Source organism: Bison bison, unplaced genomic scaffold (genome assembly GCF_000754665.1).
Source record: "Bison bison bison isolate TAMUID 2011002044 unplaced genomic scaffold, Bison_UMD1.0 scf7180017864056, whole genome shotgun sequence".
In the NCBI taxonomy this organism is placed as follows: Eukaryota; Metazoa; Chordata; class Mammalia; order Artiodactyla; family Bovidae; genus Bison; species Bison bison.
Genome location: NW_011494628.1, coordinates 2,322,312 through 2,338,748, shown reverse-complemented (window position 1 = coordinate 2,338,748; position 16,437 = coordinate 2,322,312). Strand labels below are relative to the sequence as shown.

General features: G+C 41.2%; 1 protein-coding gene across 4 annotated transcripts in view; it reads right to left on the bottom strand.

The window, feature by feature from the left end:
• The window catches only part of FRY (furry homolog (Drosophila)), a 307,846-nt gene that overhangs the window by 162,749 nt on the left and 128,660 nt on the right, over positions 1-16,437 (bottom strand). For all 4 annotated transcript variants that reach the window (XM_010835917.1, XM_010835913.1, XM_010835916.1 and 1 more), the window contains exon 3: positions 6,485-6,538. In XM_010835917.1, coding sequence (XP_010834219.1) covers positions 6,485-6,538 — 54 coding nt within the window. The remainder of the gene's footprint in view (positions 1-6,484; positions 6,539-16,437) is intronic.

Sequence of the window (16,437 nt, the reverse complement as noted above, 5' to 3'; positions counted from 1 at the left end):
CTCAGCTCCTTCATTTACTGGAAGCCGAGCCAATGGTGAGATGAATTCTAGCTCTGTGTCGCTGTGAAAGGGGAGGAACATTTACAAAGATGTTCTTGTTGCGTTTAAATGATCATATTCTTCCATCACAGATGAGCTAGGTACTGGGCAGCTTGAGGACCTGAAGCGCACAGAATCACAGAACTATTTCATACTGGTGTTTTCTTTTGGGGGTGGGGGGGATAGAGGGGAATACTAAATGTACTTTGCAAATGTTTTCTTAATGTTTACTTTGGCATTTTATATATAAATAGGCTAAAAGAGACTGTCCATTATGCTGTAGCTATGACATTAATTTTTCATAAGCATTTTATTATACTTGCTGAATGCAAAGAGGGAAACTTCAGACATAAATGTATGAATAATTACTCAGTGGAGTCATTCTGTATTTTACAGTTATAAGGCTGACTACTCATGAGTGGTGCATTTAATAAATAATTTTAAAGTAACTTCATTGATGGTTTAATTTCTCAAACTAGTTCAGGTGGCCAAGTGTCTGGGGGGTAGGGTTCTCTCTATGTGATATCACAAAATATTGATCTATGAAAGCAGTTCAGATGCAATTTCTTTTTACTCGATCACATTTCATACTATTGCTAGATTAAAGTATTTCAATGAGTGATGACAGACACCAAATGCTTAAGAATAATTTATCATAAAACTTAAAAATGTAAAAATCTATTTGTTAAATACGTTTTCTTGCAAATTAGGAAAAGATCTCCATTATTTAATTTTAACACCTTTGTCCACTTTCTGGTCCACTTCCACTGGTGAATAATTTAAGAAACACCGAATAACACTAATGTGAATCCAAAGCCAGCCAATTTGTTTTTACTCTCACTTATATATTTTACTTTTCACTTATACATTTAAAATAAGATTTTCACTGAACTGCAGCATGAGACTCAATGTTGAAGCACTAGAATTTCATCTGCCTTCTTCTGCAGGAAAATCATTGTTACCCAAGATGGTAAGAAGTTATTTAGTTCTATTATAGATTTGTAAGAGATTTATGTTACCATGTGTTTCTTGGCCATAGACGGCATTTTTAACGTTAAGGAACTAAATGCCACAAAAGGACATAAACATATACCATCTAGAAGAAAATCCCAAGAGTAGTTAATGAGAATGTTTGAGCAACTTACTTGGAACATATAGAGATGACACCAGTAGAGAACAGGTCACAATGAACTGTAAACAGCTGCAACTACTCAAAGTAGCCTATCTGAAGACTGATCTTCACGAGCTGAATTTTCATAATTTCATTAGTGTACTGGAAGATCACACGGTTTTGGATTCAGGTTACAGCTCTGCCCTTTATAGGCTACAATGAGCTTGGCCATGTTGCCATTTCTTTGAAGCACTAAATGGGATTTAATTCTTCTCTACTGGGCTTTTACGGAGACTAAAGGAGACACTATAAAGTGTGGGGCTCACAACAGACCTTCAAACATCCCTATTTCGTTTTTCCCCTCTTCCATTTCCAAATATTGAAACTGAAGCTCAGACATAAAATATTTTGATTTTGATAAGATCATAGGCTAAGTTAATGACTGAAGTTGATGACAGATTTAATCAGAGCGGATAAATATTGCTTTTAGGTATAGACTCGGCCCTCTGGATCCACAGATTCCACCAACCACAGTTCAAAAATATTTGGAAAAAAATTCCTTAAGTTCGAAAAAGCAAAACTTCAATTTGTCACTCTCTGGCAATGATATGAATCCTATTTATAACTATTTATGTATCATTTACATTGTAATACATAAGTAATCTAGAGATAATTTAAAGTATACGGGGAGGATGTGTGTAGGTTATATGCAAATGCTATGCCACTTTACATAAGAAACTTGAGTATCTGCAGATTTTGCAGATTCTGGCATTCGGGTACCCAGAGGCCCTGTTATCAATGCCCCGTGGGCACCCAGGACAATCACAGTGGGGGAAGAACAAAGACCCACCTATCTCATACTCAAGCACAAACAATCAAGGTGTCCACTGGAACCTTTTGTTAGCTTGCATTCCTGAACTAAGCCAACTTTTCTGGCCCCCAGCAGATGTGAACACAGCCCCTCCCAGATGGTTACTGGAGATGCCTCTGAGCAACGCGTGTCCTACATCAGCTCCGAACAAGAAAAGCAGCAACTCCAGACTCCCTGAGTTCACTGTAGGCACAGCTCACTCTAAAGTGAATGGGAATAGGACCCTGAGATAGTAACTGTTCTGGAACCAGAAACAATCTGTTGAAAAAACCAATTATCAGAAGTCATGAATGATTCTCAGAAACCTCAGCCATCCTGAAAAAGGGTGTTGAGCCCAAATGTAAATGAAGAACGAATACACACACAGATAAATGAGTAAACCCAACAAAAACGAGCATGGAGATACCGAGAGCAGAGAAGTGGTCACCCCAGGGAAGAGGTGGTGGACAGGAGAAAGGGTACATGGGGTCACCTTTATGATGACAGATGGAAGCTAAACTTTGAGTGCACTGCAGTGCATACTGAAATCAAATTATAATCCTGTACACAGGAAACAATTTGTAAAAAAAAAAAAAAAAAAAAAGGACATACTCCTGGTAGAAAGCCTTAAGCTCTTGTATTACATGTGGCAGAAGAGGGTCCTATAGACACACACAGCCCTCATTTGATTCTGCTCTCCCCTCTCTGACCCACGCAAGACCGGTCCCTCTTCTGGCCAACTGCTTCATCAGCCCACCATGTACTGCCGATGCTTACTCTTCCTGCTTCACTTTATTCCTGAAACCTGATTTCTGCTCTCACCACAGTCCTGTAACACACACAACTCTTCTTTTTAGCATCCTTTGCTGTTGTTCAGTCACTCAGTCGTGTCTGATTCTTTGCAATCCCGTGAATGGCAGCACACCTGGCTTTCCTGTCCTTCATCATCTCCCTGAGTTTGCTCAAACTCATGTCCATTGATTCAGGGATGCCATCCAACCACCTTACCCTCTAAAATCCTTCAATCAGTTCAGTTGCTTAGTCGTGTCTAACTCTTTGTGACCCCGTGGACTGTAGCACACTAGGCTTCCCTGTCCATCACCAACTCCCTGAGCTTGCTCACACTCATGTCCATCGAGTTGGGGATGCCATCCAACCATCTCATCCTCTGTCTCATCCTCTAGAATCCTTAGCTGCTCCCTTACCTGAGTTCCACTGCACTTGAACCATACTTTCTATTCACATTGTAGTGCTACTTGTTCAGGTATCTATCTTCCTCCTAGAATTGAGAATTCCTGGAGGGTAGAAACTCCCTTGCTGCTCTGTAAACTCAGCACCTTGCACAGACCCTGGCATGCTTTGGGCACTCGATGTTTGTTAAATAGAATGGAAATGACTCCAAATCATCATTGAAAACTACAGGAACTTTTTGTTTCTCCTTTTCTTAATCAATATTGATTCTTCTTATATAATGTTGCTTATAATCATCCTTTCTGCTTCTCTGCCTCCGTTTTAGTTACAGCCCTTTTTGCCTCAAATCATTATCAATGCTCCAACTCCCAAAATGCCTCCAAACTTGAAGGATCTCTCTAGTCATGGACACTGTTCCCACAGGCTTTAACATCAAGTCTCCACTTTGATCTTTCAGCTACTGACATGTAGATGGTGAGGTCCTTCCAACTGGCATCAAGGTCTTCCCCAGTCAGATTCCCTCCTATCTTGAATGCAGGGACCACATCTTACATCTCTGTCTCACACAGGGTTTTGTGTGTATGTGTGTACATGTACACACACACACACACACTCAATAAATGTTTGCTAAAATAAAGAACTTTATTACCAGGACAGTTTTTCATTTATTTTCAAGTGCTGAGTAATTTACATATTTAAAATTAGTTAGTGGCAGTATGTGTTTTCAGAATGCTGTTGGAAATCTTGTGTGTCTTTATTAATTCTCATTCACAGAGGAGTTTTTCATCAGCAGGAACTGGGAACCCTCCAGTTCCTTTGATGGAAGGAAGGAACCCACCAGGCTCCTTCAATGGAGTCTGTAGCACCAAGGAGGCGTCCCTAGCATGTTCTTCTTCCATAGATGGACATCTGTGTGAATTTAGATTAACATCCTTCTGCCTGGAATTGAAGTAAGGGGAATTACAGAATTTGGACCTTTGATATCAAAATGCTAAGGGAGCTTGATACAATCATGGCCTTGCCATAGAACCACAATTCTTATAATTTTCTGGTAAAACAGTACCAGCACTTTCAAAGGTGATTTGGCTGACATTTTCTTTTTTTTTCCCCTCACTGAACCCACAGGGGAACCAACTCCAGTCAAGTTTCCTTCTGGCCTGGGAGTTGTGCTATCTCTTTCAAATGAGACAGATTTTGTGGGTTGGTTCTCAGAGGATAATCTTATGTGCCTTATTTGAAAGTTCTCAGTGACTATCTCACTATAGGTTCACTCCAGAAATGTCTTTAATACAGAGAGATGTGTTACAGGTTTCCTAGGTGGTGCTAGTGGTAAAGAATCCTCCTAACAAGGCAGGAAATGCAGGAGACGTGGGTTTGATCCCTGGAGAATAAAATGGTAACCCACTCTAGTATTCTTGCCTGGAGAATCCCACAGACAGAGGATCCTGGTGGGCTACGGTCCATAGGGTCACGAAGAGTTGGACATGACTGAGCACACATTTTCATCTATTTATCTGTGTTACAAGCATGGTTCTCGAGTGTCAATGTGTGTGGCGGTCACCTGGGGGTCTCCTTAAGCTGTAGAGTCTGCCTCAGTGTATGCGGCCAGGGCAGAGAATCTGCGTTGCAACATTTTGAGTAGCAGGGTTATAAGTGTTACAGCTAATTAAGCAGCAAAGTTGGGATTTAAACCCGGGTCCATCTAATTCCAAAGTCTATCTCTTTCCCACAATGCTGAAATACAGAAATAGAGTGCTGAATAATAAATGAGAAATTGTGTTTAAGCCAAATTATTGGGAATAACTACTATATGGAATGTTAGAATGCAAAAGTATTCTTCTCCAGGAGAAAAAAAAGAAAGAAGTACATTAAGCTGGAGCGGGGGAAAAGCACAATTTTTTTGAGGAACACAGAGTGATAATCTAAGAGGATAGAGACAAAGAAGATAAAATAGAGTGAAAAATTGTGGAAGACAGATAATATTCACATTCTTAAAGAGAACAGAAAGAGCCACACTTGCTATGACTATAATCCCCAAGGGATGACCCCACTCACTCACTCCAGGTCCCTGACCGCCCAAGGAGAAGCAGGTGACAGCAACTAGGGATAATGTGAGATAAGAGGAAGCTCCATGACCCAGAGAGATGAAGCCCACGCTCCACTCCACCAGCGTTCCAGGAAACAGCCAGTTCTGCCAGCGACAGAGTGCAAAGCCAGGGCCACGCCAGCCTTCCAAGACTGGCTATGAGTGCAGACTTGTGAGATCTCACTCAAGGAACAGCTTGTAAAATAGAAAATGGGGGATTCTGTCTCAATAGTCAGTCCTTACATTTTTGGGTCGAACACATCTGGACCTTAACAGCCAAAGAATTTTTCTCTAGACGCCACATTAAAGGCAATTTCAAAGCTACAGAAAGTGTACTCTGCATGTGTTGTCCATAAGACAATATAAAACCCCCACTGTATTAGACCAGCCCACTGAGCATCCAGCAGAACTTTGTCTCCTCCACTGGCACCAAGCGAGGTTTTTAAAGAACATGCTGTCTTCTTTGTCATTAACTACAGAAGTTTAGGAAACACCACACACACATCTCCAGCCTCCCCTGATACCATTATTCACTGTTCTAAACACACATAAAGCCCTCCTGAAGTGACTCAACCAGAATATGTAAGATCCTCGTTTCCTATGTTTATCATCTATGTTTAGAGTCAGAAGTCCTTTAACCAGTCCTGATCTATTTTTCAAAGGACCTGTTTTATTCATTTATCACTTTCTCTAATGAGACTCTAAGTTACCACACTTGTTTGTATTACTGTTTAGGTGGTTTCTCTCTCACAGGATTGTGAATTCTTGAAAGGCTAAAACTTGTCCTAAATTTCATCTCTCCAGAGCCTAGTGCCATGTCAAGCACAACAGAATATTGGATGCAAACATACGTAAGCTCTAGTGCAGAGATCTGGTCATCAATGGTACCATTTATTCAGAAGAATCTCAAAAAGTTTTTGAATGAATTTGCTTCATCTTTTCTCAGTTCCTTTAATTCTTATACACAAAGATCCCACAACCAACCAATTGAGGACCTACTCATATTACTTCAGCACTTCAAACCAACAGGCATTTGTTGAATGGCTACTATAAGCTGTCACTATAAAAGCTGCAGGACTTAGCTCCTAGGTTCACACCCCTGCCTCCTCCTTGAGGAAGTTCATCTACACGCCATAGTGAGTCCTCAGCCCTTAGCTTTGTATATTTTGAAATAAGTAAAAACCAGAATATAATACATATTACATACTTGATCAAACTGGGGGTCTTCTCCACGTTGTAGAGATTTTGTCAATGGCTTTTCCTAGAAAGAAAAACATGTAAGAAAAATTACCAGAGGCTCTTATGTATTTCAAAAGAAAGGCCATTATTGTTAAATTTTTTCTCATCTATTTCTTCCTTTATGGGAGACAGAGATGACAGTTTTCAAATAAGAAACTCTTCTTTATTATTCAAACCTTAAAGTATAGTGTTTGATCACCACCACCGGGATTTTTGCTATTCATCTTCACATATTTGATCAAGACATTCAAATCTGAAGTAGTAATTGGCCCTATGTATTTCAATGAAAATCACACGATACAAATTAGGGAATTTATTTGAAATTTTAGTACCTATCTCAGAACTTCACAGATAATAAAAAGTTGAAAGTGACACACCATTTCAGGTCCCAAGATTTAGAAACAAAATACATTAAGTCCCCTACATATGAATGAGTTCCATCCCAAGAGAGCGTTCATAAATTCAATAAAGTTAGCCTAGGTACCCAAATAACATAATCGGCTATATAGTACTGTACTATAATAGGTTTATAATACTTGTCACGCAAATAACATGTACATAAAAAACAAACAGAAAATAAAGGAAACATTTTAAATCTTACATAACCTTGAAAAGTACAGTATTACAGTACACCAGCTGGTGTACAAGGGCACGTTCACATCTTTGAAAGTTTGTATGTAGGGGACTTACCGTAGGCCTAACTATTGGTCCGGGTTTAGGGACAGCCTACTAGTCATAGTTACTAGTGTAGGTGCTGAATTTTGAGCGTGATCTTTTGACTTGTAACGCATCCAAATCTCAGCAAGAATAATCTGGGTAGTGACAAAGGTCCACACAAACAAATTTTCCTAACCGTGATGTCTTTGTTTACATTAGGAAGACTTCACTGACCTTTCAGGAGGGCATTTTATAACTATTTATCCTTAATGTTCTTTGACACAGATATGGAAGCTAACGCCGACCCAAATTTGGTTTAAGATTAGAAACCATGTAAAAAGTTATATATCAAAAATTAAAGCTTTACTTGACCCAAGGTAGATGTTCTGGAAAGAGTCCGTTCACATTTTGCTGACCACAAAGACCCTTCCCTTGTCTCATTTCTCCAGTCTTCTTCACCACATCCATGTGTATGTCTATACACGCCTAAGGCGGAGGTGTGCCCCACCCTCAGCCCCCAGGGTCTCTGTTCTTAAAAAGATGGGCTCAGTCTGGGTACACGAAGCTTAATCGAGAACGGTGTGAATTAACTGCTCTGTCTCATTTGCAAAATACACAGCTTCAAAATGCAGACTCATCATAAATGAAGAGACTGCTGTGTTCTTAAGGGCTAATAAACATTTTCTCTTCAGAGTATTATCTTGAACACACAGGTGGAAGAGCAGATATCAAAATGAAACTGAGAACAAAGAAGAACAAATAAAGAGACAGAGTCAGTTGACCGTATGAGAGCACAAATTCAGCAAATAAATTGTGAAGCATTTCCTATGTTTTAATATCATCTGAAGCCCTTTGTAAAACAAAATACAAATGTGAAACCAAAGAAGTGAAAACAGGTAGGGCCAGGTTCCATAGACATCTTTGGAACAAACCCTGTAGAAACATTTCTATTCCTTGTTTTATTTACTCATCACCCAACAGTAATGGAGGGCTCACAAGGTGTCAAATGAGACTTAGGTGGGGATGCTGACCAGCACAGTGTTCCTGCCAGGGGGGATAAGAAGCTGAAATGCTGAGTATTACCTAGACTCATTCACCAGTCAAATCTCAGCTACTGTCACTTCCTCAGGGAAGCCTTTCACTGAGTCCTCTCCTAACACCTGCTCCACACCCCCACATGCCTGCAAAGCTCTGCGTATGTACCCTTTCATGGCACTTATTACCCTGTACAAATACACAACCAAGAGTGATCAGCTGATGGCCACCCCTAGTGACTATTCTAAGCTGCAGAAATGTAGGACCCTCTCTTTTTCCCAGCACTTAAAGTCACAGGGCAGGGCGTGGCTTGGCAATGCCTAGACAAATGCCAAATTAATCAATCATATCTCTAGGCTGAGGATGTCCAGTTTCTCCAACTAAGAGATCCTCTTACTGGCATGTGTCTGTTTTGTTGTAATAAACTTTTTAATATACTTTTCACTGTGGCAAAATACATATGACACAAGATTGACCGTTTTAATGATTTTTAAGTGTACAATTCTGCAACAATAAGTGTTGTTCAATCTTCACCACTATTTTGAGGACCCGGTTAATGTCAGATATTTTTAAGAAATTCTCAACCACAAAAGACTTACACCCTAAACACAGAAGATATTAATTCTGTTAAGTTACTGCTATACTCCTAAGTCAAGTCCATCAGCCCATTACTTGAGTTCCATGCCCCAGTAAAACAACATATCTGTATACTGAGTTCTCCCGAACTGTTCTTACACAAATATGCTGTCTTAATCACAGTCTTTGAAGACTTAGTTTAAATGTCACTTCCAGGATTAAGCTATTCCCCACTTTCCCCAAGTAAAGTCATCTGTTGTCACATGGCACTTAGTTTGCATCTACTCTGGCCAGCATTTCCAGTGTTGTAACTTATCTGTCTCCCTACACTCTTAGTACAGAGCTGAAACTTTTCAGTAAGGTTTCTTAGATGAATATAGTCATCCCCAGGTGGTGCAGTGTTAAAACAATCTGCCTGGCAATGCAGGAGATGCAGGTTCAATCCCTGGGTTGGGAAGATCCCCTTGAGTAGGAAATGGCAACCTGCTCCAGTATTCTTACCTGGAAAATTCCATGGACAGAGGAGCCTGGAGGGCTACAGTCCATGGGGTTGCAAAGAGTCGGACATGACTGAACACACACACACACTTCGATTAGATGAATGTATCCCTATGCATTTGGAAAGACTGCTCTGGACACAGAGAATCAAGTTTACTTTTTAACATTTCCGAAGTTATCTTTGCATCAGCATAGATTTTATCAGTGTCAAGAGGTTAAAAAGTAGACCTGGGAAAGACAGCTTCATACTGGCTAAAAAGTACAGGGAAAAGGAAGAAAGAGAAAGAGAACAAAGGAAGGGAGAGGAGAATGAAAGCAAGAAGGGAAACAAACTTGCTCAAGCTCAGAAGAGTCATCTGAACACAGAGCAGTCCAATAGGCTCATGCCCACTTGAGAAAAGAGAACTGCAGAGGCATGGTTCTGCTTAAGATTCTCCCGCAGATCAGCACATGCCATCTAAGGTCTGTAAGAATCCAAGGTGTACACAGTCAAGACCAAGTAGTTCTCAAAGAGCAACAAATAAGCAGTAAAATGAGATTGTGCTTAGTTGCTCAGTCGTGTCCAGCTCTTTGAGACCCCATGGACTGTGGCCCACCAGGCTCCTCTTTCCATGGGGTTCTCCAGGCAAGAATACTGGAGTAGGTTGCCATTTCCTCCTCCAGGGGATCTTCCCAAACCAGGGATCGAACCCAGGTCTCCTGCATGGCAGGCAGAAAAACTAGATTAACACAGATTAAATAACAGGTACTTATAGAACAAGTAGAAACTGACCATGAAGGAGGAGGCTCAAAATAATGGACTCATTTGTTCAGTAAGAACAGTGTGCTTTGTATGCTTTTAAAAATTGTCTTTGTTCTGTATTTTGGTGCAAATTTACTTATTTACTAAAGGTTCATTAATTGAATTGAATTACACTTTTGTTTTTCAAAAATCATTCTAAAAAACTCAAAACTGTGGGGGTGACAAATTCCAGAAACTTCTTAGTGGTCCAAAGCTGGGAGACCTTAGCCTATAACTTGACCTTTCCCAGAAGCTCCAACTCACTGGGTTGACAGAACAGAAGAGCTGAACAAACCCAAAACATCAAGAGACTCAGCACTGAACATGAGGGATTGCAGACAGGACAAAGAAAGCAAAATGGATGCTGTCCCTCCTGATGGAAGCAAATATTATGAAACAGTCTTGACCCAAACAAAACAAACAAAAATCCGGAATCTAACCAAGTCTTTAGATACATTTCCAATTTTTAGGAAACACAGGAGTTAGAGAAGGAGTAAGAGGAATATGTTACACTAAATCACAGGGATGCAATTGGCAAGATCCAGATGGAAAGAAACTGAAGTAAAGAAAGGCACTGCTTCAATAAAAAGGTGCAAAGAGAAATGGAGGTGGAGCCTATTGATTTTTTAAAAAAGGCTATTGCACTATGTGGATTTGATCTGGATTCTGATGCAAATAATCCTTTAAGAGAAAGTACGAGTTTCATGAGACCATCAGTGATTTGAACACATTAGATATCTGACAATGTTATGGGATGATTTTTAACTTTTTAGGTGTTGCAATGGTCTTGTTCAAAAAAGAATCAATCTTTTAGAGATACACTTAGAGACTGAATGAAATGGTTTCTAGTGTTTCCTGCAAATACTTCTGGGGAGGGGTGCTGGGGGTGTAACAAATGGGCCATGAGTGGGTAACTGCTGAGATGATCACAGTGGTCATTACACAGTCTTCCCACTTTAGTCCATGTTTGAAATTTTCCATAAAAAAAACCAAACAAAAACTAAAAACAGGGTATCATGATGTATCACTTCGGTTATCATTAAATTTTTTTTTCAATAATGTCTCACTTTCTAAGATGGAATCAGGCACTGAAAACTGGTTTCGACAGCACTTATCCAACCCTGTGTGTGTGCTGTATGTGCTCAGTCATGTCTGACTCTCTGCGACCCCACAGACTATGGCCCGCCAGGCTCCTCTGTCCACGGGATTGTCCAGGCAGGAATACTGGAGTGGGTTGCCATTTCTTTCTCCAGGGGATCTTCCCGACCCAGGGATCGAACCCTAGTCTTCTGCGTCTCCTGCACTGCTAGGCAGATTCTTTACCACTGAGCCATCTGGGAAGCAACTCTTTATCTTTTCCCAATGGAGCTACAGAAGGAAACCCCCTTCATTTCTTCCCATTTCTAGGCAGGATCTGGTGGCGAGCATCTCGCCTGCCATGTGAAAAAGCAAGCTGCCCTTCTCAGCCTGCACGGTGGGCTTTTCTTCAAGTTTGCTTCCCTTGAATCAAAGAGCACTGCTGTCCCGACCCATCCAAGAGGATTTCGCCTGTCACGAAGAAACCAGTAGGGGTTTCGAGCACTTCCAAAGGTAAAGAGAAAGGTCTCTGTTTGTGCTTCTCACACCTCAGGATGTTCCAACCTCTCCCTCTCTTAAGAAAACACGAACTCTAAAAGCTCTCTGTGTCCATACCTGCCTAAAAAGGCCACTGACTTCTACCTCCATTTCCAAACAGTTTCAGTGCACGCTAACTACATTTTCATTTTACAGTCTTTCCACACTGGACCTCTCTGTAATCTGTAAGCAAGAGAAAAGATGGCAATAGCAGTGACGCAGACATGGCAGTGAGACAAGTCTAGAGTCTCCTTTACCAAAAGGTGGTTTATTTCGGGGATACAAGGGGCTTATTTAGTAAATAACTTTATACTTCTGAACTTTTAGTGGCCCCCCAAAATCCCCAATGTGCCCCACATAGGTAGGACTTTGCTAATTTCAAATGTTACCAATTATTACTAATCTTAAGAGATATTTCAATAAACATGCCACTCAGCAATGCCACTGGAGTTAATATGAACGTATTAAATTTGTTAAATATGTCACCAACCTTGCTTACGAGACGCTATTTTACTGTCTTTTAATTATCATGTCACAGTTCAGTGCATGGACTGTGGATTGTGAGAGATTTGACTTTGACTCCGAGGTCCCTCAGTGGATCTCACTTAACTTCTCTAAGCTTCAGTTAACTTTTAGGCAATGTAGGGATACATGATGCCAACCTACCTCACAGAAATGCAAGATGAATGACACAGAGTACTCAATAATTGAGAGTTATTACTATTATTGAAATTCCTTTCAATACCATTATTACTAGAACTAGATAAAATTAAGATGTGTAACCTCTTTCATAATGTGCAGGAGCTGAAACTAAGTTCCACCTTTTTTCCTGGGGCAACACCCACCCCACTAACATTAATTAAACCTTTAATTTAGATTCCCTGGAAGCTTCCAAGTATAACTAGAAAGCTGCATCACAAAAAGGAGAAAAGAAACATTATAAAGGGTAATTATCCCTTTCTCTTAAAAAAAATATAACATTGTTACAACTTTAATTTTCATTATGTAATTTAGAGGAACCCTGTTAATGGTAGGATGCTAAAAAAACAACCAAATTTTTAAAAAAGAACAACAAACACCAAACTTCTCCAGTCTTGAAGCTGTAGTATGTTTGTATAACAACACATTTATGCATCACTGACTTAGGATTTTGATGTCATCATCAGTGAGATTTTATAATACATATGTGTGTTCTTCCCTGATAGCTCAGTAGGTAAAGAATCCGCTTGCAATGCAGAAGACCCCAGTTCGATTTCTGGGTCAGGAAGATCTGAGGAGAAGGGATAGGTTACCCACTTCAGTATTCTTGGGCTTCCCTTGTGGCTCAGCTGGTAAAGAATTCGCCCACAAATGCAAGAGACCTGGGTTCGATCCCTGGGTTGGGAAGATCCCCTTGAGAAGGGAAAGGCTACCCATTCCAGTATTCTGGCCTGGAGAATTCCAAAGGGGTCACAAAGAGTCGGACACAACTGAGCGACTTTCATTTTCACCAGTGACAGACTTTATTTTTGGGCTCCAAAATCACTGCAGATAGTGACTACAGCCATGAAATTAAAAGATGCTTGCTTCTTGGAAGAAAAGTCACAACCAACCAAGATAGCATATTAAAAAGCAGAGACTACTTTTCCAACAAAGGTCCATCTAGTCAGAGCTATGGTTTTTCCAGTAGTCATGTATGGATGTGAGAGTTGGACTATAAAGAAAGCTGAGTGCCAAAGAGTTGATGGTTTTGAATGGTGGTGTTGGAGAAGACTCTTGAGAGTCCCTTGGACAGCAAGGAGATCCAACCAGTCCGTCCTAAAGGAAATTGGTCCTGAAAGTATTCATTGGAAGAACTGATGCTGAAGCTGAAACTCTAATTCTTTTGCCACCTGATGTGAAGAACTGACTCACTGGAAAAGATCCTGATGCTGGGAAAGATTGAAGGCAAGAGAAGGGGACAACAGAGGATGAGATGGTTGGATGGCATCACCGACTCAATGGATATGAGTTTGAGTAAACTCCGGGAGTTGGTGATGGACAGGGAGGCCTGGCGTGCTGCAGTCCATGGGGTTGAAAAGAATCAGACATGACTGAGCGACTGAACTGAACTGACTGAAGTAGTTAACAGAAAATTTTCAGAGCTGAACTTCTGCAGCTGGGATTTCTTTCCTTTACAAGAACACGGGATGGCGGGGTGGGGGCAGTAATGAGCAGTGAGCTGGCCCCTTCAGAGCAGAGAATGCTGCTCAAGCATTTCATCTAGAACCACCACCTGCAGCGGCAGGCACTCTCCTCAGGCTGAACCAAAGAAAACAGGGTTCAAAACATCCTCATCTCTGACACGCTTTTTGTTTCCATTAGATATTATTTGTGCCAACTTTGACCCAACCTTGGAAACATACCTAAGGCACAAGCCCAAGAAGCTCCAGTTCAGAATATTGGCCATTTCGCCCACAGAAGTCTCTCCCTACACGAGGGGCAATCAGGGACCCAGGGCTTGGAGTCACCTTGAAGATAACCTCTGTATCTTGATGCCTGCAGGGATCACTGAACTTCTAGTGGAAGAATCAGCCCTCAGTTCATCCACAGGTAAAAATGAGCATTACTTCATGCCAACCTGATTAGCTCGCTAATAAGAATTCATAAGCACTAATTAAAACCATTCAGATCTAATGGAAGAAGGGGCTTCAGTTCAGTTCAGTCACTCAGTCGTGTCCAACTCTTTTCGACCCCATGGACTGCAGCACGCCAGGCCTCCCTGTCCATTGCCAACTCCTGGAGTTTACTCAAACTCATGTCCATTGAGACGGTGATGCATCGAACCACCTCATCCTCTGTCATCCCCTTCTCCTCCTGCCTTCAATCTTTCCCAGCATCAGGGTCTTTTCAAATGAGTCAGCTCTTTGTATCAGGTGGCCAAAGGAGTGAAGTTTCAGCTTCAGCATCAGTCCTTCCAATGAATATTCAGGACTGATTTCCTTTAGGATGGACTGGTTGGATCTCCTTGCTGTCCAAGGGACTCTCAAGAGTCCTCTCCAACACCACCATTCAAAACCATCAATTCTTTGGCACTCAGCTTTCTTTATAGTCCAACTGTCACATCCATACATGACTACTGGAAAAACCATAGCTTTGATTAGATGGACCTTATTGGTAAAGTAATGTCTCTGCCTTTTAATATGTTGTCTAGGTTGGTCATAACTTATCTTCCAAGGAGCAAGCATCTTTCAATTTCATGGCTGCAGTCAATTAAAAGTGCTTGCTCCTCGGAAGAAAAGGGGCTTACAGGAACAGATGAAACTGGGTTTCCTTTCGTTCTATTCAGTTACTAAATGGATTTCTTGAAATAAGACAATACATGCTGATTCTTAAACAAAATATTGAGAAAAATCCTGAGATCAAGAAAATGATAGAGAACATCTCAAATCAGCTACAGGTACCAGCAAGTAATGGAAGCCCACTCTAGTATTCTTGCCTGGAGAATCCCACGGAAAGAGGAGCCTGGTGGGCTACAATCCATAGGGTCCCAAAAGAGTTGGACACGACTGAGCAACTAACACTTCCACTTTTCAACAGCAAGTAAGATGCTGCCTGGTACCCTGGGATGTGAAATGAGAAGGTAGATTCAAATCTGAAGGAATATTTTGCATTTGTTCTAAAAATTAAAAAACTCTTGAGAGAATCTGTCCTATTTGCAGCTGGCTTTGCACATTTCAGAGGAGTCAGTTTCTCCAACAAACCTAACAGTTTCTAGGACAAATCCATTATTTGAACACCAGAAGGGAAACCTCAATTAAAATTATTTACAAAGTTAATATTCATTTTAATTGAACAAAAGAGAAGCTCCCACAGGCTTTAAAAAAAAAAAAAAACTATGGCTGCTGCTGTTGCTAAGTCGCTTCAGTCGTGTCCGACTCTGTGCAACCCCATAGATGGCAGTCCACCAGGCTCCGCTGTCCCTGGGATTCTCCAGGCAAGAATACTGGAGTGGGTTGCCATTTCCTTCTCCAATGCATGAAAGTGAAAAGTGAAAGTGAAGTTGCTCAGTGATGTCTGACTCTTCGTGACTCCATGGACTGCAGCCCACCAGGCTCCTCCACCCATGGGATTTTCCAGGCAAGAGTACTGGAGTGGGGTGCCATTGCCTTCTCCTTAAACTACGGCAGCTACCAAGAAATTTAAGATGCTACCTTCTCTCATCTTTTTCTGGCTTACATTCTATTTTGTTGGTATTTTGACTTTTTTTGTCCCAACATATCCCAACTGTGCAGGGGCTTCCCAGGTGGCACAGTGGTAAAGAACCCACCTGCCAATGCAGGAGACATGGGTTCAATCCCTGTGTTGCGAAGATCCCTTGGAATAGGAAATGGCAACCCACTCCAGTACTCTTGTCTGGAGAATCCCATGGAGGGAGGAGCCTGGTAGGCTGCAGTCCATGGGGTCACAAAGAGTTGGACACAATCCGGTCCCATCACTTCATGGGAAATAGATGGGGAAACAGTGGAAACAGTGTCAGACTTTATTTTTTGGGGCGCCAAAATCACTGCAGATGGCGACTGCAGCCATGAAATTAAAAGACGCTTACTCCTTGGAAGGGAAGTTATGACCAACCTAGATAGCATATTCAAAAGCAGAGACATTACTTTGCCAACAAAGGTTCGTCTAGTCAAGGCTATGGTTTTTCCTGTGGTCATGTATGGATGTGAGAGTTGGACTGTGAAGAAAGCTGAGCACTGAAGAATTGATGCTTTTGAACTGTGGTGTTGGAGAAGACTCTT